Source organism: Hemiscyllium ocellatum, chromosome 9 (assembly GCF_020745735.1).
Source record: "Hemiscyllium ocellatum isolate sHemOce1 chromosome 9, sHemOce1.pat.X.cur, whole genome shotgun sequence".
Lineage (NCBI taxonomy): Eukaryota > Metazoa > Chordata > Chondrichthyes > Orectolobiformes > Hemiscylliidae > Hemiscyllium > Hemiscyllium ocellatum.
Genome location: NC_083409.1, coordinates 21,573,983 through 21,596,312, shown reverse-complemented (window position 1 = coordinate 21,596,312; position 22,330 = coordinate 21,573,983). Strand labels below are relative to the sequence as shown.

Here is a 22,330-nt window from a genome sequence, read left to right as displayed (position 1 = left end):
CTAACCCACACACTTAACCCTACCCCCCACACTGAACCCTTCCCCCCACACTGAACCCTCCCCACACACTGAACCCTAACCCCACACTTAACCCTTCCCCCCACACTGAACCCTACCCCCGCACTGAACCCTCCCCACACACTGAACCCTAACCCCACACTTAACCCTACCCCCCAAACTGAACCCTTCGCCCCACACTGAACCATTCCCCCACACTGAACCATTCCCCCCACACTGAACCATTCCACCCACACTGAACCCTACCCCCCCCCACTGAACCCTTCTCCCCACACTGAACCCTACCCCCGCACTGAACCCTCCCCTCACACTGAACCCTAACCCCACACTTAACCCTTCCCCCCACACTGAACCCTACCCCCGCACTGAACCCTCCCCACACACTGAACCCTAACCCCACACTTAACCCTTCCCCCCACACTGAACCCTTCCCCCACACTGAATCCTTCTCCCCACACTGAACCATTCCCCCCACACTGAACCCTTTCCCCTCCACACTGAACCCTTTCCCCTCCACACTGAACCCTTCCCCCCACACTGAACCCTAACCCCCCACACTGAACCCTTCCCCCACACTGAACCCTACCCCCCAACACTGAACCATTCCCCCCACACTGAACCCTACCCCCAACACTGAACCCTTCCCCCCAACTGAACCCTATCCCCCCACACTGAACCCTTCCCCCAACACTGAACGCTACCCCCCACACTGAACCCTAACCCCCCACACTGAACCCTTCCCCCCACACTGAACTGTTCCCCCCACACTGAATCCTTCTCCCACACTGAACCCTAACCCCACAAAGAACCCTACCCCCACACACTGAACCCTTCCCCCTACACTGAACCCTTCCCCCCACACTGAACCCTTCCCCCCCACACTGAACCCTTCCCCCACACTGAACCATTCCCCCCACACTGAACCCTACCACCCACACTGAATCCTTCTCCCATACTGAACCCTAATCCCCCACACTGAACCCTACCCCCACACTGAACACTTCCCCCCCACACTGAACCCTTCCCCCGCACTGAACCATTCCCCCCACACTGAACCCTTCCCCCCACACTGAACCGTACCCCCACACTGAACCCTTCCCCCACACTGAACCCTTCCCCCCACACTGAACCCTAACCCCACACTGAACCCTTCCCCCAACACTGAACCCTTCCCCCACACTGAACCCTTCCCCCCAACACTAAACCCTTCCCCCACACTGAACCATTCCCCCACACTGAACCATTCCCCCCACACTGAACCATTCCCCCACACTGAACCCTTCCCCCACACTGAACCCTTCCCCCACACTGAACCATTCCCCCCACACTGAACCCTTCCCCCCACACTGAACCATTCCCCCACACTGAACCTTTCCCCCCACACTGAATCCTTCCCCCACACTGAACCCTTCCCCCACACTGAGCCCTTCCCCCCACACTGAACCCTTTCCCCACACTGAACCCTAACCCCACACTTAACCCTACCCCCCAAACTGAACCCTTCGCCCCACACTGAACCATTCCCCCACACTGAACCATTCCCCCCACACTGAACCATTCCCCACACTGAACCATTCCCCCCACACTGAACCCTAACCTCACACTTAACCCTACCCCCCACAATTAACCCTTCCCCCCACACTGAACCCTTCCCCCACACTGAACCCTTCCCCCACACTGAACCCTACCACCCACACTGAACCCTTCCCCCCACATTGAACCCTTCCCCCACACACTGAACCCTACACCCCACACTGAACCCTATCCCCTCACACTGAACCCTATCCCCCCACACTGAACACTTCCCCCCCACACTGAACCCTTCCCCCACACTGAACCATTCCCCCCACACTGAACCCTACCACCCACACTGAATCCTTCTCCCATACTGAACCCTAATCCCCCACACTCAACCCTACCCCCACACTGAACACTTCCCCCCCACACTGAACCCTTCCCCCGCACTGAACCATTCCCCCCACACTGAACCTTACCCCCCACACTGAACCGTACCCCCACACTGAACCCTACCCCCCACACTGAACCCTTCCCCCCCACACTGAACCCTAACCCCACACTGAACCCTTCCCCCCACACTGAACCCTTCCCCCCACACTGAACCCTACCCCCCACACTGAACCCTTCCCCCCAACACTGAACCATTCCCCCCACACTGAACCCTAACCCCACAAATAACCCTACCCCCACACTAAACCCTTCCCCCCACACTGAACCCTTCCCCCCACACTGAACCCTAACCCCACACTGAACCCTCCCCCCCAGACTGAACCGTACCCCCACACTGAACCCTTCGCCCCACACTGAACCCTATCCCCTCACACTGAACCCTAACCCCACAAAGAACCCTACCCCCCACACTGAACCCTTCCCCCCAACACTGAACCATTCCCTACACACTGAACCCTAACCCCACAAAGAACCCTACCCCCACACTAAACCCTTACCCCCACACTGAACCCTACCCCCACACTGAACCCTCCCCCCCCAGACTGAACCGTACCCCCACACTGAACCCTTCCCCCTTACACTGAACCCTATCCCCTCACACTGAACCTTACCACCCTCACTGAACCCTTCCCCCCACACTGAACCCTCCACCGTCACTGAACACTACCCCCCCACACTGAACCCTACCCCCCACTGAACCCTTTCCCCCACACTGAACCCTCCACCGTCACTGAACCCTTCCCCCCACACTGAACCCTACCCCCGCACTGAACCCTTCCCACACACTGAACCCTACCCCCGCACTGAACCCTCCCCACACACTGAACCCTAACCCCACACTTAACCCTTCCCCCCACACTGAACCCTTCCCCCACACTGAATCCTTCTCCCCACACTGACCCATCCCCCCCACACTGAACCCTTTCCCCTCCACACTGAACCCTTCCCCCCACACTGAACCCTAACCCCCCACACTGAATCCTTCCCCCACACTGAACCCTTCCCTCCCACACTGAACCCTTCCCTCCCACACTGAACCCTTCCCCCACCACACTGAACCCTTCCCCCCACACTGAACCCTTCCCCCCACACTGAACCATTCCCCCCCACACTGAACCCTTCCCCCACACTGAACCCTCACCCCCACACTGTACCATCCCCCCACACTGAACCCTACCCCCACACTGAACCCTACCCCCAGTCGTACGCACTGCTACCTGACAGTGCCAGAGACCCAGGTTCAATTCACGCCTCAGACAACTGTCTGTGTGGAGTTTGCAAATTCTCCCAGTATCTGTGTGGGTTTCCTCTGGGTGCTCCGGTTTCCTCCCACAGTCCATAAAATGTGCAGGTTAGGTGAATTGGCCATGCTAAATTGCCCATAGTGTTAGGTGTAGGGGTAAATGTAGGGGAATGGGTTTGGGTGGGTTGCTCTTCGGAGGGTCAGTGCAGACTTGTTTGGCCGAAGGGCCTCTTTCTTCATTGTAAGTAATTTGTGGGTGGCACAGTGGTTAGCACTGCTGCCTCACAGCGCCTGTAGACCCGGGTTCAATTCCAGCCTCAGGTGACTGACTGTGTGGAGTTTGCACATTCTCCCCGTGTCTGCGTGGGTTTCCTCCGGGTGCTCCGGTATCCTCCCACAGTCCAAAGATGTGCAGGTCAGGTGAATTGGCCATGCTAAATTGCCCCTAGTGTTAAGTGAAGGGGTAAATGTAGGGGAATGGGTTGCGGGTCAGTGTGGACTTGTTGGGCCGAGGGCCTGTTTCCACACTGTAAGTGATCTAATCTAACTTACAATGAACCCTTCCCCCACACTGACCCCTGCACTGAACCCTTCCCCCAGATTGACCCCTGTACTGAACCCCTCCACCACATGGAGCTTCTCCCCCACTCTGAACCCCTCCCCCACACTGAACCCCTCCCAGTGCAATGAGCTTCTGCCCATCCCTACACCAGACTGAGCTCACCTTCACATTGTGCTCTTGGCCCACACTGTGTCCTTCCCCACACCGAATCTCACCTCCATACTCCGGCTCTCCACCTGTCCAAAAGACTGAGCCCATCCCCCACCTAAGACCCTTAACATTGAACCTCTCCCTTGCCTCGAGCCTTACCCTCACACTGAACCCCCTCCTCCACATTGAACCTGTCACTCACACTGAGCCCCTTCCCCTCACTGAACCTCTCCACAGTGAGACCCTCCCCCAATCCACACTCCATCCTCCTGCACTGGCCCTCAGTGTAACCAGCCTTACCTTGCCCACAGTCCGGTCCAGTGTAGCCCTCTTGACAGGAGCACACACCATGGTTACATTGCCTGTTCTGGCTGCAGCCGTTGAGACACCTCAGTTGCCCACAGTCCTCTCCAGTGTACGGTTCCTCACATACACACTCGGCTTCCACACAGAGCCCATGTCCACTGCAGTTGCCAGGGCATTGCAGCTCACTGCAGTCCTGCCCTGTGTAGCCCTGGTCACAGAGGCATTGCCCATCAACACACAGCCCATGCCCACTGCAGTTGGACTGGCAGCATTGCACTGAGCAGCCCTTGCCTGTCCAGCCAAGTTCACAGCTGCAGTCACACGTCTCCATGCTGAAGTTACCATGGCCATTACACATGGGGGCATAGTCAATCCGACCTGAGGAGAGAGAGAATGAGAGATAGGGTGAGCAACACAAACTCCAAAGCCAGTTTTGGAGAGGGGGTGAAGGGGAAGAGAGAGGAGACAGGGAAATTGAGAGATGATGACAGTGAAAGGAAAACACATTCACAGAGAGAGAGAGATGAGACACAGAGAGAAAGGGCAATATGGGTCAAAAGGGAAAGAGAACCAGGGCAACGGCAAGAGAGAAACTGGGTGACAGAGAAAGATGATGACAGAGAGAGAGATTGGAGTGAGGGGTATAAAGGATGAACCATTACAGACCAAGCGCAAGTCCCACAGCCATTCCAGGGGGGAGCGGGAAAGGGTTAGAGAGGGAATCAATTCAATTCTCTAAGGCATGTCAAATTCATAATACGATAATAGAGGATTTCCACTTCTCTAATATTAATTGTAGTAATCATATTATAAAGGGATTCCCTGATGGAGGAGCAGCACACCAAAAGCTAGTTCTTCCAAATAAACCTGCTGTTGTGTGATTTTTAATTTTGTGTTCCCCAGTCCAACACCAGCTCCTCTACATCATTACTATAAAGGGTTCAGAGAGGGCAAATTTCTTGAAATGTATGCAAGAGACCGTCTTATATCAACATGTGGATAGTCTTCCAAGGGACAGTACAGTACGGGGGGATCTAATTCTTAGAATCCCAACAGTGGGAAGCAGACCGTTCAGCCCATACCACCCTGACCCACCCCATCCCTGAAACCCTACATTTCCCATGGCCATACCACCTAACCTGCACAGCTTTGGACTGTGGGAGGAAACCGGAGCACCCGAAGGAAACCCACGCAGACACGGGGAGAATGTGCAAACACCACACGGAGAGCCTCCCAAGGGTGGAACCGAACCCGGATCCCTGGCGCTGTGAGGCAGCAGTGGTTAGCCACCATGCCGCCCATTCCAGGAAATGACACCAGACAGCTGTTTGAGGTGGCAGTGGGGGAACCCTTCAATGATAGCGACCTGAACACCACACATTTTTAAGTTTGTTATCGCAAAGGGGAAAGATGGTCTGCAAGGAAAGGGTTTTGGATCGTGGTAAGGCAGATTTTATGATAATAAACCAGGATCTAGCCAAAGCAGACTTGGCACAGCTACTCGAGGGTATATCTACAACAGAACAATGGGAGGAATTCAAAAGTTTCCTTCACAGTGAAGTTTGGGACCAACAAGCCCAGAGAACCATAGATGTCTAAGAATAGCCGGGACTGGATAAAATGGCAAAGAGAAATGTATAACACATACAAAGGGAGCAAAAACAGTGAAGCCCCGAACTGAATATGGAAAGTGCAAGGGAAGTCAAAGAAAGCAATTAGGAGAATTAAGAGGAAGTATGAGAAAACGCTGGTGGGCAATGTTAGGGAGAATCCGAAGATATTCCACAGGCAGATCAAGGTGAAGAGAACATCCAGGAAAGGTTGTGGGCCCACTGGGGAGCAAGGGGGACATCTGAATGTGGAGCCAGAGGACTGGTGGACAGCGAATGTGATTCCACTCGAAATTAATGGTGAAAGAGAGGAACAATAGGCCAGTGAGTCCAACAGTAATGGTAGGGAAACACTTGGAGGAAACTGTGATGGAGAAAATTAAACTCCATTCAGTGAGGCAAGGTTTGATCAAGATAGCCAGCATGCCTTTGGCAGAGGGAGGCCATGCCAAATGAATTTGATTGAATTTTTCAAAGAGGTGACCAAGTGTTTGGATAAAGGTAGGGCAGTTGATGCAGAATATTAAACATAGAATGGTACATTATAGGAATGGGCCCTTCATCCCACGAAGATGTGCCGAACATGACGGCAAATTAAACTAATACTGTCTACCTACCCTTGGCATATTCCTCCATTCCTTGCATATTCATTTGCTTATCTAAAAATTCCTTAAATGCCCCCCTATCTTATCTGCCTCAACCACCACCCCTTGCAGTACATTCCACACTCCTATTCCTCTCTGTGTAAAAACCTTGCCCCTCACATCTCCTTTGAACTTTCCCCCTCTCACCTTAAATGCATGTTCCCTTGTATTAGACATTTCAACTCTGGGGAAAAAGATTCTGATCGTCAACCCTGTATACGCATCCCATAATTTTATAGACTTCTATCAAGTCTCCCCTCAGCCGCTCCAGGGAAAACAACCCAAGTTTCTCTAATCTATGATTAGATTCCCTACAGTGTGGAAACAGGCCATTTGGCCCAATATGTCCACACCGAAGAGCAACCCCACCAAGACCCATTCCCCTACACCTAACACTATGGGCAATTTAGCATGGCCAATTCACCTAACCTGCACAGTTTTGGACTGTGGGAGGAAACCGGAGCACCCAGAGGAAACCCACGCAGACATGGGGAGAATGTGCAAACTCCAAACAGTTGCCTGAGGCAGAAATTGCAGTACTAACCACTGTGCTACCGTGTCACCTCTTCTTATAGTTCAAAAATTCTAATCCAAACAGCATCCTGGTTAACTTCTTCTCCAAAGTATCCACATGCATCCTGTAATGTGGTGACCAGAACTGAACGCATGATTCCACGAGATAGAATACAAGGGAGGGGAACAGAAACAAAGTGGGTGATGGAAGACAATGAGACAGGATGTAGCAGGAAGAGAGAGAGGGTGAGAAAGGGAGATGGTGCATGTTGTCGATCTGGATTTGAGAATGTGATGACAAGGTACCACATAAAATGCAGAATGGGCAGACAGATGGCAAATGGAGTTCAGTGTAAATAGGTGTGAGGTGATGCATGTCAGAGGAAGCAATGGTGAGAATAGACTTATTGACTCAATTCTAAAGAATGTGCAAAGACTAAGGGATTTTAGACTGTCTGGATATCAATTTGTGAGGGTTAGGGGATATACTAAGAGAGCAAAGCAAATGGAATCTTGAGATTAAATAGCAATAGGGGAGGTGCTGGAAGACTAGAGGTTGGCTAACAAGGTGCCATTATTTAAGAAAGTTGGCAAGTAAAATCCAGGGAACTGGTGAGTCTGACTTCAGTGTTGGGTATGTTGTTGGTAAGAATCCTGAGGGACAGAATGTACATGTATTTGGAAAGGCAAGGACTGATTAGGGATATTCAGCATGGCTTTGTGCATGGGAAATCACGTCTCACAAGCTTGATTGAAGTTTTTTGAAGAAGTAACAAAGAGGATTGATTAAGGCAGAGCAGTGGAGATAATCTATATGGACTTCAGTTAGCATTCACCAAGTTCCCCATGGGAGACAGGTTAGCAAGGTTAGATCACAGGGAATTCTGGGAGAATTAGCCATTTGGATACAGAACTGGCTCGAAGGTAGAAGACAGAGGGTGGTGGTGGAGAGTTGCTTTTCAGACTGGAGGCCTGTGACTAGCAATTTGCCAGTGGGATCGGTGCTGGGTCCACTGATTTCAGTCACTTGTATCAATGATGTGGATGTGAACGTTGGAGATATGGTTAGTAAGCTTGCGGATGACACCAAAATTGCAGGTGGTCAGCGAAGTAGGTTACCTCAGAGTACAATGGGATCTTGATCAGATCAGCCAATAGGCTGAGTGGCAGATGGAGTTTAATTTAGATAAATGCGAGGTGCTGCATTTTGGGAAAGCAAATCTTAGTAGAACTTATACATTTAATAGTAAGGTTCTAGGGAGTGTTGCTGAACAAAGAGACCTTGAAGTGCAGGTTACATTTCCTTGGAAGTGGAGTCACAGGTAGCTAGGATAGTGAAGAAGGTGTTTGGTATGCTTTCCTTTATTGGACAGAGTATTGAGTACAGGAGTTGGGAGGTCATGTTGCGGCTGTACACTGTTGGAATATTGTGTGCCATTCTGGTCTCCCTGCTACAGAAGGGATTGAAACTTGAAAGGGTTCAGAAAAGATTTACAAGGATGTTGCCAGGGTTGGAGGGTTTGAGCTATAAGGAGAGGCTGAACAGGCTGGGGCTGTTTTCCCTGGAGCATTGGAAGCTGAGGGGTGACCTTAGAGAGGTTCATAAAATCAAGAGGGGCATAGATTGGGTGAATATCTAAGATCTTTTTGTCTGGGGTGGGGCAGTTTAAAACTAAATGGCATAGGTTTAAGGTGAAAGGGGAAAGATTTAAAGGAACCTAAGGGGCAACCTTTTCGTACAGAAGGTAGTACGTGTGTGGAATGAGCTGCCAGAGGAAGTGGTGGAGGCTGGTACAATTACGATATTTAAGAGACATCTGGATGGATACATGAATAGGAAAGATTTGGAGGGATATAGGCCAAGTGCTGGCAAATGGGACTAGATTTATTTAGGATATCTGGTTGGCATGGCCAAGTCGAACTGAAGAGCCCGTTTCTGTGCTGTATATCTCTATGATTCTGTGACTCCATGACTCTAAATAGAGACATCAGGTACAAAAGCAAGGAAGTGATGCTGAACCTTCAGACACACCAAGAAGGATGAGAGGGTAATTGAGAGCCTGTAGGAGAGATTTACCAGAAAGGGTCCTGTGAAGAGGGATTTTACTGAAAAGGTTCAGTTGGAGAAGCTGAGATTGTTCTCCCTTGGAACAAAGGAGATCGAGAGGAGATTTTTGAGGTGGACAGGATTACAGTGCATTCCACCTACAAGATGCCCTGCAATGAATGGCAATGCAACTTAAACAGCACTTTCTAAACCTACAACCACTTCCATCTCGAAGGGCAAGGGCAGCAGATACATGGGAACACCACCCTCTGCAAGGACAGGGGTAGGAGTATCTCTGAGGTTTGGTAGGGGTTGGTTTTCATGAGTTGGAGTTTGTGAGGTGGGTATCCACCAGTGAATTGATTGAGAACCATAGAATCCCTACAGTGTGGAAACAGGCCCTTCAGCCCAACAAATCCACACCAACCCTCTGAAGAGTAACCTACCCAGACCCATTCCCCTACTCTATTATCCTATATTTACCCCTGACTAAGGCACTAATCTACACATCACTGAACACGATAATCAATTGAGCATGGCCAATTCACCTAACCTGCACATCTTTGGACTGTGGGAGGAAACCCACGCAGACGCAGGGCGAATGTGCAAACTCCACACAGACAGTCGCCCGAGGCTGGATTCAAACGCAGGTCCCTGTGACTGTGAGGCAGCAGTGCTAAGCACTGAGCCACCATGGCATTCCCTCACTGCCTGGATGTATTAATAGGTTTTAAAGGAACTTTGTGAAATGAATGCCTGGCCATCAGCATGTTGACATAACGCAGTGTTCCCCCATCATGGGCAGCAGTCCCTGTGTGTGTCGCAGAGCTGATGTGAGTGCTGGACTTCAGTAATCTCCCCACCACCCTCTATAGCTGACCATGGGAAAAGGTCTGTAAAGTGCTCATCACTGAGGATAGGAGGAGTAACTAACGCTCACTCTCCAATGTCCTCTACTTTTTCCTGGAACCCTCCATAACCTTTCTTTTCAGGTAATATTTAACAGCCTCTTGAAAGCCTCAGCTGAAGTCACCTCTTCCATACTTTCATGCAATGCATCCAGACTATAATCCAGATTCTGCACAGATTCATTCTTAATTCATTCATGGGATGTGGATGCTGCTGGTTTGGCCAGTATTTATTGTCTATCAGCTAAAAGGACGTACCTCGCAAGTCAGCGGCCTCCATTTTCAGCAGCAGCGGGAGTGGGCAGCGGGGAGAGCAAGGAGCTGAGTGGGAGCGGTTGAATTGCATTCTGGGAAGGTGAGTGTACTGATATATTTGGCTGAACCTGAGACACTACATGTGTAGTGTCTCCCACCTACCCTCCCCCTCTAATCAAAACAAAAGGCTTTGTAGTGTGTTGATAAAGATAAGGTTTCTCTATTCCTTTTTTATTGTGTGATTGATCATTTTTTCTTTATTTCTTTTTTCACTTATCTATTATTTGATATTATAATTGGACTAAGTTAAGTTTAAGAGTAAAAATGGCTGGAGATCCCAGATCTGTGTTCTGCTCCTCTTGCTCAATGTAGGAGCTCAGAGACATGGCTGATGTCCCTGACTCCTTCACGTGCAGGAAGTGTGTCCAGCTGCAGCTCCTGTTAGACCACATGATGGCTCTGGAGCTGCAGATGGACTCACTTTGGAGCATCAGCAATGCTGAGGAGGACATGGAGAGCACATTTAGTGAATTGGTCATACTGCGGACTAGCACTGAAGAGGGAGAAAGGAAATGGGTGACCAAAAGGCAGAGAAAGAACAAGAAGGCAGTACAGGTGTCCCCTGTGGTCATCTCCCTCCAAAACAGATCTACCATTTTGGATATTGTTGTGGGAGATGGCTCACCAGGGGAAGGCAGCAGGAGCCAGTTCTGGGGGAGGTGGGACTATTACATGACACCGTAGCTGGCTCTGCTGTACAGAAGGGCGGGAAAAAGACTGGAAGGGATATAATTATAGGGGACTAGATTAGAGTGGTGCTGGAAAAGCACAGCAAGTTAGGCAGCATCCAAGAAGCAGGAAAATCGACATTTCGGGCAAAAGCCCTTCATCATCAGCCCTCATCCCTGATGAAGGGGTTATAGGGGGTTCATTTGTAAGGGGAGTAGATAGGCGATTCTCAAAATCAAGACTCCTGAATGGTATGTTGTCTCCCAGGTGCACGGGTCAGGGATGACTCTGATCGTCCGCAGGACATTCTGAAGAGGATGGGTGAACAGCCAGCTGTCCTGGTGCACATCGGCACCAATGATTTGGTAATAAATGGGATGGGGTCCTAAAAGCAGAATTTAGGGAGTTAGGAGTCAAGTTAAAAAGTAGGACCTCAGAGTTAGTAATCTCAGGTTTGCTACCAGTGCTAGTCAGAGTAGAAAAGAAGTAATAGGCAGGATGCAAGAGTGGCCTGAGAGATGGTGCAGGAAGGAGGATTAAAGAGTTTTGGGCCATTCGAACCAGTTCTGGGGGAGGTAGGACTATTACAAAATGGACAGTCAATACCTGGGCTGGACTGGAATCAATGTCCTTGGGGGTGCTTCTGCTCATGCTGTTGGGGAGTGTTTGAACTAACATGGCAGGAGGATAGGAACCAAATGAGGAGGATAGTGGACAGTAAGGAGGTAGTAAGTAAACCCTTTAAGGAACCAGAGAATGAAATCAGCATGACTAAGGGGAAGAATAGGTAGGAAGCAGATGAACTGGTGATCTGAGGCGCATTTGTTTAAATGCAAGAAGGAGTTGAGAGTGTGGTGCTGGAAAAGCGCAGCAGGTCTGGCAGCATCCAAGGAGCAGGAGAATCAACGTTTCAGGCATAAACCCTTTATCAGGAATGAAGCTTGTGGGCCAGGGGCTGAGATAAATGGGAAGGGGTTGGGGTAGAGGGCAAGGTAGCTGGGAATGCGAAAGGTAGAGGAACGTGGAGGAGAAGGTGATAGGTCGGAGGGGAGGGTGGGGCGGATAGATGGAAAAGGTGATGGACAAGTCAGGAGGGTGGTGCCGAGTTGGTGGCTTGGGACTGGGATATTATGGGGGGACAGGAAAAGAGGAAACTGGTGAAATCCACATTGATTCCGTGTGGTTGCAAGGTGGAATATGAGGCGTTCTTCCTCCAGGCGTGGGGTGGTAACAGTTTGGCGGTGGAGGAGGCCCAGGACCTGAATGTCTTTGATGGAGTGGGAGGGGGAGTTAAAGTGTTCAGCCATGGGCCTGTGGGGTTGGTGGATTCGGATGTCCCAGAGATGTTCTCTGAAATTCTCTGCAAGTAGGCATCCTGTCTCCCCAATGGACACGAGACCACACCGGGTGCAACAGACACAGAAGATGACATTGGTAGATTTCTGTTGGATGTGGAAGGATCCTTTGGAGCTTTGGACCAAGGTGAGGGGACAGGTGTGGGTGCAGGTTTTGCACTTCCTGTGGAGGCAGGGGAAGGAGCCGGGAGTGGGGCATGGGCTGGTGGGGTGGGGTGGATCTGACGAGGCAGTCATGGAGGGAATGATAGGGTTGGGGAGGGAAATATATCTCTGGTGGTGGGATCCATTTGTAGGTGATGGAAGTGGCGGAGGATGATGTAATTTGTGTGGAGGTTGATGGGGTGGAAAGTGAGGACCAGGGTAGGGGGGTTTCTGTCCTTGTTGTGTTGGGAGGGCTGGGGTTCAAGGGCGATGGTGTGGGAAGTGGAGGATTTGTGCTAGAGGGCATTGCCAACCATGTGGGAGGGGAAATTGCAATCTTGGAAGAAGGAGGCCATCTGAGATATTCTATGATAGGATTGGTCATCCGGGGAACAGATGTGGTGGAGGTGGAGAAATTGGGAATAAGGGATGGCATTTTTACAGGATGTAGGGTGGGAGGAGATGTAGCCTAGGTAGCTGTGGGAGTAGTCTAGGTAGCTTGAAGTAGATGTCCATGGTTAGTCAGTCGCCGGAGACAGTGATGGAGAGACCCAGGAAGGGCCAGGGCGTGGAGGCCCAGGAAGGGGATCTAGGTGTCCGAGATGGTCCAGGTGAATTTGAGTTCGGGTGAATTTGGGTTCGGGTGAATTTGAGTTTGGGGGAGAAGGTGTTGGTGAATTTGATGAACTGTTCAACCTCTTCATGGTAGCGCGAGGTAGCACTGATACAGTCATTGATGTAGCAAAGGAACAGATAGGGAGTGGTGCCAGTGTAACTGCGGAAGGTGGACTGTTCCACATACCCAACAAAGAGGCAGGCATAGCTGGGGTCCTTGTGGGTGCCCAGGGCTACCCCATTGGTTTGGAGGAAGTGGAAGGAGTAGTTGTTGAGGGTGAGGACCAGGTCAGCCAGACGTTTGAAGAAACAGAGGGCTTGGAGACCTTCATCGTGGCGGATGGATGTGTACAGGGACTGGATGTCCATGGTGAAGATAAGGTATTGAGGGCCAGGAAAACAAATATCTTGGAGGAGGTGAAGGCGTGGATGGTGTCCCGAACGTATGTGGGGAGTTCCTGGACTAAGGGGGACAGGACAGTGTCAAGGTAGACAGAGATGAATTCAGCGGGACAGGTGCAGGCTGAGACAATGGGTCGACCAGGGAAGTCAGGTTTGTGAATCTTTGTTAGGAGGTAGAATGGGATGGTGCAGGGTAGATGAACATAGGACTTGGATTCGTCCTGGGAGTCTGATGTTATTGCTGTTACTGAGACTTGATTGAGGGAAGGGCAAGATCAGCAATTAAATATTCTGCGATGTTGATGCTTCAGGCTGGATAGAAAGGGAGGTAAAAGGGGTGGAGGATTTGCATTACTGGTCAGAGAGGATATCACAGCTGTGCTGAAGGAGGGCACTATGGAGAATTCAAGTAGTGAGGCAATATGGACAGAGCTCAGAAATAGGAAGGGTGCAGTAACAATGTTGGGGCTGTATTACAGACCTCCCAATAGCAAGTGTTAGCTATAGGTACAAATATGTGAACAAATTATGGAAAGATGTAGGAGCAACAGGGTGATGGTGATGGGAGATTTTAATTTTCCCAACATTGACTGGGATTCACTTAGTGTTAGAGGTTTAGATGGAGCAGAATTTGTAAGGAGAGTCCAGGAGGATTTTATAGAGTAGTATAGTTGAACTCGGGAAGGGGCTATCTGGGCCTGGTGTTGGGGAATGAGCCTGGCCAGATTGTTCAAGTTTCAGTCGGGGATTACTTTGGGAAGAGTGATCATAATTCTGTAAGTTTTAGAATGCTCATGGACAAAGATGAGAGTGGTCCTAAAGGAAGAGGGCTAAACTGGGGGAAGGCCAATTATCGCAAAATTCAGCAGGAGCTGGGGAATGTGAATTGGGAGTAGCTGTTTGAGGGTAAATCCACATTTGATATGTGTGAGACTTTTAAAGAGAGGTTGATTAGAATGCAGGACTGACATGTCCCTGTGAAAATGAGGGGTAGAAATACCAAGATTAGGGAACCGTGGATGATAGGTGAAATTGTGAGACTAGCTAAGAGGAAAAAGGATGCATCCATAAGGTCTAGGCAACTGAAAACAGACAAAGCTTTGGAAGAATGTCAGGAAAGTAGGAAATGAGGAATTAAAAAGGCTAAAAGGGGTCACGAAATATCATTAGCAAACAGAGTTAAGGGAAATCCCAAAGCCTTTTATTCATATATAAGGAGCAAGAGGGTGACTAGAAAATGGTTGACTCACTCAAAGATAAAGGAGGGAAATTTTGTGTGGAGTCAGAGAAAATGGGTGAGATTCATAATGAGAACTTTGCATCAATATTCACCAAGGAGAGGGTGACATGACAGATGTTGAGGTAAGGGATGGATGTTTGATTACTCAAGGTCAAGTTGGCATAAGGAGGGAGGAAGTGTTGGGTGTTCTAAAAGGCACTGAGTTGGACAAGTCCCTAGGTCTCAGTGGGATCTGTCCCAGGTTACTGAGGAAAGCAAGAGAGGAAGTAGCTGGGGCCTTAACGTTGCAGCATCCTTGAACACGGGTGAGGTCTCGGAGGAATGGAGAATTGCTAATGTTGTCCCCTTGTTTAAGAAGTGTAGCAGGGATAATCCAGGTAATTATAGACCAGTGAGCCTGATGTCAGTGGTAGGGAAGTTGCTGGAGAAGCTACTGAGGGATAGGATCTATTCTCATTTGTAAGAAAATGGGCTTATCAGTGATAGGCAACAGGGAAGGTCATGTCTTACCAACTTAATAGTAACTTACCAACTTTGAGAAAGTGACAAAGTTGATTGATGAGGAAAGGGCTGTTCGATGTCATATACGTGGACTTCAGTGAGGTGTTTTATAAAGTTCCCCATGGTAGGATGATGGAAAAAGTGAAGTCGCATGGGGTCCAGAGTGTACTATCTAGATGGATAAAGTACAGGCTGGGCAACAGAAGACAGAGAGTAGTAGTGGAACGGAATTTCTCAAAATGGAGAACTGTGACCGGAAAGGAGAGGTCACCTTTTTGGGAGTTTCTACAGGCCTCCGAATAGTTCCAGAGATGTAGAGGAAAGGATAGCAAAGGTGGTCCTTGTTGGGAGCTAGAGTGACAGGGTAGTTGTTATAGGGGACTTTAACTTTCCAAATATTGACTGGGAATACTATAGTTCAAGTACTTTAGATGGGTCAGTTTTTGTCCAATGTGTGCAGGAGGGTTTCCTGACACAATATATAGACAAGCCAACAAGGGGCGAGGCCACATTAGATTTAGTACTGGGTAATGAACCTGGCCAGGTGTTGGATTTGGAGGTAGGTGAGCACTTTGGTGATAGTGACCACAATTCGGTTATGTTTGAGGGTCGAGCTGTGGATGTGGTGTATGTGGACTTCAGCAAGGCATTTGATAAGGTTCCCCATGGTCGGCTCATTCAGAAGGTCAGGAGGAATGGGATTCAGGGGAACATAGCTGTCTGGATACAGAATTGGCTGGCCAACAGAAGACAGCAAGTGGTAGTAGAAGGAAAATATTCTGCCTGGAAGTCTGTGGTGAGTGGTATTCCACAGGGCTCTGTCCTTGGGCCTCCATTGTTTGTAATTTTTATTAATGACTTGATGAGGGGATTGAAGGATGGCTCGGCAAGTTTGCAGATGACACAAAGGTTGGAGGTGTCGTTGACAGTATAGAGGGCTGTTGTAGGCTGCAGCGGGACATTGACAGGATGCAGAGATGGGCTGAGAGGTGGCAGATGGAGTTCAACCTGGATAAATGCGAGGTGATGCATTTTGGAAGGTCAAATTTGAAAGCTGAGTACAGGATTAAGGATAGGATTCTTGGCAGTGTGGAGGAACAGAGGGATCTTGGTGTGGAGATACATAGATCCCTTAAAATGGCCACCCAAGTGGACAGGGTTGTTAAGAAAGTATATGATGTTTTGGTTTTCATTCACAGGGGTATTGAGTTTAAGAGTCGTGAGATCTTGTTGCAGCTCGAGAAACTTTGGTCAGACTGCACTTGGAATACTGCGTCCAGTTCTGGTCGTCCTATTACAGAAAAGATGCGGATGCTTTGGAGAGGGTTCAGAGTAGGTTTACCAGGATGCTGCCTGGACTGGAGAACTTATCTTCTGAGGAGAAGTTGACTGAGTTAGGACTTTTTTCATTGGAGAAAAGGAGGAGAAGAGGGAACCTAATTGAGGTATACAAGATAATGAGAGGCATAGATAGAGTTGATAGCCAGAGACTATTCCCCAGGGCAGAAATGACCAACATGAGGGGTCATAGTTTTAAGCTGGTAGGAGGAAAGTATAGAGGGGATGTCAGAGGTGGGTTCTTTACACAGAGAGTTGTGAGAGAATGGAATGCATTGCTAGCAGCAGTTGTGGAGGCAGGGTCATTGGGGACATTTAAGAGACTCCTGGACATGCATATGGTCACAGAAATTTGAGGGTACATACATGAGGATCAGTGGTCGGTACAACATTGTGGGCTGAAGGGCCTGTTCTGTGCTGTACTGTTCTATATTCTATGTTCTATGTTTTCTATAGAGACGGAAAGGGATAGGTATATACCACAGGGCAAGAGTTGTCGATGGTAGGCAAGATTTAGGATGCAGAGGAAGGGGAAGGAAACTGCAGAGGATGGCATAATTGAAATGTGGAGCTTTTTCAAGGACCAGCAACTGCAGGTCCTTGATGAGTATGTACCTCAGGCAGGGAGGAGGTGGCTGAGCGTGGAAGCCTTGGTTTACGAAGGAAGTTGAATTTCTTGTCAAGAGGAAGAAGGAGGTTTAAGTTAGGGTGAGATGTGAAGGCTCAGTTCTGGTGCTTGAGAGTTACAAGTTAGCCAGGAAGGATCTAAAGAGAGAGCTAAGAAGAGCCAGGAGGGAACATGAGAAGTCGTTGGCAGGTAGGATCAAGAAAAACCCTAAAGCTTTCTATAGGTCTGTAAGGAATAAAAGAATGATGAGCGTAAGATTAGGGCCAATCAAGGGCAATGGTGGGAAGTTGTGCATGGAGTCCAAGGAGATTGGGGAAGAGCTAGATGCATATTTTTCACCAGTATTCACTCTGGAAAAAGACAATGTTGTCAAGGAGAATACTGACATACAGGCTTCTAGAATGGATGGGATTGGAGTTCACAAGGAGGAGGTGTTAGCAATTCTGGAAAGTGTGAAAATAGATAAGTCCTCTGGGCCAGATGGGATTTATCCAAGGATTTTCTAGGAAGCCAGGGAGGAGATTGCCGAGCCTTTAGCTTTGATCTTTATGTCATCACTGTCTACAGGAATAGTGCCAGAAGACTGGAGAATAGTAAATGTTGTACCCTTGTTCAAGAAGGGGAGTAGAGATGACCCTGATAATTATAAACCTGTGTGCCTGACTTCAGATGTGGGTAAAGTGTTGGAAAAAATTATAAGAGATCGGATTTATAATCATCTAGAAAGTAACAAGTTGATTAGGAATAGTCAACATGGTTTTGTGAAGGGTAGGTCGTGCCCCACAAACCTTATTGAGTTCTCTGAGAAGAAGCCCAAACAGGTGGATAGAGTAAAGCAATTAATGTGAAGTATATGGATTTAAGTAAGGCATTTGGTAAAGGTCCCCATGGTAGGCTATTGCACAAAATAGGGAGGCATGGGATTGAGAGTGATTTAGCAGTTTGGATCAGAAATTGCTAGCTAACAGAAAACAGAGGGTGGTGGTTGATGGGAATGTTCATCCTGAGTTCAGTTACTTGTGGGGTACCGCAAGGATTGTTTTGGGTCCGGTGTTGTTTGTCATTTGTATAAATGACCTGGGATGAGGGCAGAGAAGGATGGGTTAGTAAATTTGGTGATGAACTAAGGTCGGTGGAGTTGTGGATAGTGCTGAAGGATGTTGTAGATTACAGAGAGATATAGATAAGCTGCAGAACTGAGCAGAGAGGTGGTAAATGGAGTTTGATGTGGAAAAGTGTGAGGTGATTCACTTTGGAAGGAGCAACAGGAATGCAGAGTATTGGGCTACTGGTATGATGTTTGGTGATGTAGGTGAGCACAGAGATCTCGGTGTCCGTGTACATTGATCCCTGAAAGCTGCCACCCAGGTTGATAAGGTTGTTAAGAAGGCATATGGAGTATTAGCTTTTATTGGTGAGGGATTAAGTTTTGGAACCATGAGATCATGTTGCAGTTGTACAAAACTTTTGTGCGATCACATTTGGAGTATTGCACACAGTTCTGGTCACCACATTACAGGAAGGATGTGGAAGCTTTGGAAAGGGTTCAGAGGAGATTTACTAGGATGTTGCCTGGTATGGAGGGAAGGTCTTACGAGGAAAGGTGTGGGACTTGAGGCTGTTTTCATTAGAGAAAAAAGGTTTGAGAGGCAACTTAATTGAGACATATAAGATAATCAGAGGGTGAGCTAGGTTGGACAGTGAGATCATTTTTCCTCTGATGGTGATGGCTAGCATGAGGGGGCATTGCTTTAAATTCAGGGGTAATAGATATAGGACAGATGTCAGAGACAGTTTCTCTACTCAGAGAGTAGTAGGAGTGTGGAACACACTGCCTGCAACAGTAGTAAATTTACGAACTTAATGGGCATTTAAATGGTCATTGGATAGGCATATGGACAAGAATGGAATAGTGTGGATTAGATGGGCTTCAGATTGGTTCCATAAGTTGGCGTAACATCGAGGGCCGAAGGGCCTGTACTGTGTTGTAATGTTCTAAGTTCTATGTTACCAGTGGTGTTCCTGTTGTTTGTGATATACATAAATAACTTGGAGGAAGGTGTAGGTGGTCTGATTAGCAAGTTTACAGATGGCACTAAGATTGGTGGAATAGCAGATAGTGAAGGAGACTGTCAGAGAATGCAGTAGAATGTAGGTGGATTGGAGAGTTGCGTAGAGAAATGGCAGATGGAGTTCAGTCCGGTCAAATGCGAGGTGATGCATTTTGCAAGATTCAATTTAAGAGCGAACTGTACAGTAAATGGAAATGCCGTGGGGAAAATTGACGTACAGAGAGATCTGGGTGTTCAGGTCCACTGTTTGCTGAAGGTGGCAACACAGGTCAGTAGAGTGGTCAAGAAGGCATATGGCATGCTTCCTTTCATCAGATGGGTATTGAGTACAAAAGTTGGCAGGTCATGTTACAGTTGTATAGGACTTTGGTTCAGCCACATTTGGAATACTGCGTACAGTTCTGGTCGCCACATTACCAAAAGGATGTGGATGTTTTGGAGAGGGTGCAGTGGAGGTTCACCAGGATGTTGCCTGGCATGGAGGACACTAGCTACGTAGAGAGGTTGAGTAGATTAGGATTATTTTCATTAGAAAGATGGAGGTTGAGGGGGGATCTGATTGAGGTCTACACAATCATGAGAGGTATAGACAGGGTGGATAGCAAGAAGCTTTTTCCCCAGAGTGGGGGACTCAGTTACTAGGGGTCACGAGTTCAAAATGAGAGGGGAAAAGTTTAAGGGAGATATGCGTGGAAAGTTCTTTACCCAGAGGGTGGTGGGTGACTGGAATGCATTGCCAGTGGAGGTGGTAGGGGTGAGCACAATAGCGTCATTTAAGATGTATCTAGACAAATACATGAATGGGCAGGGATCAGAGAGAGAAAGATTCTTAGAAAGTAGGCAACAGGTTTAGAGGCTGAAAATGTGTTGCTGGAAAAGAGCAGCAGGTCAGGCAGCATCCAAGGAACAGGAAATTCGACATTTTGGGCACAAGCCCTTCTTCAGGAATGAGGAAAGTGTGTCCAGCAGGCTAAGATAAAAGGTAGGGAGGAGGGACTTGGGGGAGGGGCGATGGAGATGTGATAGGTGGAAGGAGGTCAAGGTGAGGGTGATAGGCTGGAGTGGAGTGGGGGCAGAGAGGTTAGGAAGAAGATTGCAGGTTAGGAGGGCGGTGCTGAGTTCAAGGGATTCGACTGAGACAAGGTGGGGGGAGGGGAAATGAGGAAACTGGAGAAATCTGAGTTCATCCCTTGTGGTTGGAGGGTTCCCAGGTGGAAGATGAGGCTCTCTTCCTCCAACCGTCGTGTTGTTATGGTCTGGCGATGGAGGAGTCCAAGGACCTGCATGTCCTTGGTGGAGTGGGAGGGGGAGTTAAAGTGTTGAACCACGGGGTGGTTGGGTTGGTTGGTCCGGGTGTCCCAGAGGTGTTCTCTGAAATGTTCCGCAAGTAGGCAGCCTGTCTCCCCAATATAGAGGAGGCCACATCGGGTGCAGCGGATGCAATAGATGATGTGTGTTGAGGTGCAGGTGAATTTGTGGCTGATATGGAAGGATCCCTTGGGGCCTTGGAGAGAGGTGAGGGAGGAGGTGTGGGCGCAAGTTTAGAGGATCTGGATCAGCTCAGGCTTGGAGGGCCGAAGGGCCTGTTCCTGTGCTGTAATGTCCTTTGTTCTTACCATCTACTTGCCATTGAGAAGGAAGTGGTGAGCTGCCTTCTTGAATTGCTGCCTGTGTGCTGTAGGTTGACGCACAATGCAATTAAGAAGGGAGTTCCACAACTTTGATCCACCAACAGGGAAGGAACGGTTATATATTTCCAAATCAGGATGGTGGGTGGCTTTGAGAGGAACTTGCAGTGCTATATTCTGTTGTCCTTCTTGGAGATAGATGTCGTGGGTTTAGAAGATGATGTCAAAGAATCATTGGAGAATTTCTGCAGTGCACCTTGTAGGTAGTACACTGCCGTACTGAGTGTCAGTGGTGGAGGGAGAGAGTGGTGAAGGTGATGGATGTGGTGTCAATCAAGTGAGTTCTTTGACCTAATTGTTACAAAATCACAGATCATTGGACCACATCCTGGCTTTCCTGAGGAACCAGGTTCAAATCCCACCATGAGGAAGCCAGATGTGAATCCAATTATTAAAAGCATTCTGGTTCACGAAAACCCTTGAGGGAAGGAAATCTGCTGTACCTTGAGGAGGACTCCCGGGGAGAGGCTCCTGAGGTTTATTTCAGAGGCAGGGGTGAAGAGATGGGGGAGAATGTCTTACCTGAAGCTGATCTTTGTCCAGAGCAGCCAGTGCTGCATTGCTGCCTCAGGATGGACACTTCTCTCTCCAACATTTTGAGGCGGTCAAGGACGCTCTGGAGCAGGTCAGAGTGTGGGCAATCACACGTCTGTTTGGGGACATGGATGTTGTGGGTGAACGCTACCCGCCTGTCTGGATGTTGTTCACTGTCTTGGCTGCCATCTTCATCCTGTGTGAACTCCATTTGTTCTGTGGAGCTGTCCAACCTGACAGAACACGCTGAATCCATGGGCACGTTGATGTTGTAGACATGGTTAAAGACAATAGGCTGCTGTTTGATGGTCACCGTGTGGTTAATGTGATGACCTCTGGCGGAGATCTCATTGTTCTGTCGCCGGGGAGTATTGGCCAGCAGCCGACAGTCGCCTGGATCCAGGAGGCTACTGAGGCAAATGGCCAAGACAGTGAGCATCATCCTCAACATCTCACGTTACAGCTTTCTCCGGGTGTGAACGCCAGGCGACTGCAACAGAGCACACACATAGACAAGCATTTAAAAGTTCAAACCTGGAGTTATATTTTCACTGAATTCTACCAGCCTCCAGCTAAGCTTCCATCTTCGCAGCTCACCCAGGTCCCTGCTCTCTGAAGCCCCTTCCAATCCAGCTCCCACTCCCCTCTTCCTCAAACCTCAACTGCTGTTCCCCTGTACCACTTCTGTTTTCAAATCCTCAAAGGCCTCAGCCCGCCATTGTTACTGCAGCGGTTCCAGAAGACAGCTCACCACCTTCTCAAGGGCAACTTGAGACGGGCAATAAACGCAGGCTTAGCCAGCGACACCAGTGCCCCATGAACAAACTCAAAAGCCCTCCTCTAACAGATAACTGCATTCG

General features: G+C 48.9%; 1 protein-coding gene across 1 annotated transcript in view; it reads right to left on the bottom strand.

Moving 5' to 3' along the window:
- Window positions 1-21,921, bottom strand: part of tnr (tenascin R (restrictin, janusin)) — a 201,861-nt gene extending 179,940 nt beyond the window's left edge. The window contains exons 1-2 of the mRNA XM_060830044.1: window positions 21,459-21,921; window positions 4,242-4,625 (exon numbers count right to left, since the gene is read on the bottom strand). Of these exons, the coding sequence (XP_060686027.1) occupies window positions 4,242-4,625; window positions 21,459-21,921 (847 nt within the window). The remainder of the gene's footprint in view (window positions 1-4,241; window positions 4,626-21,458) is intronic.
- Window positions 21,922-22,330: the final 409 nt, after the last annotated feature.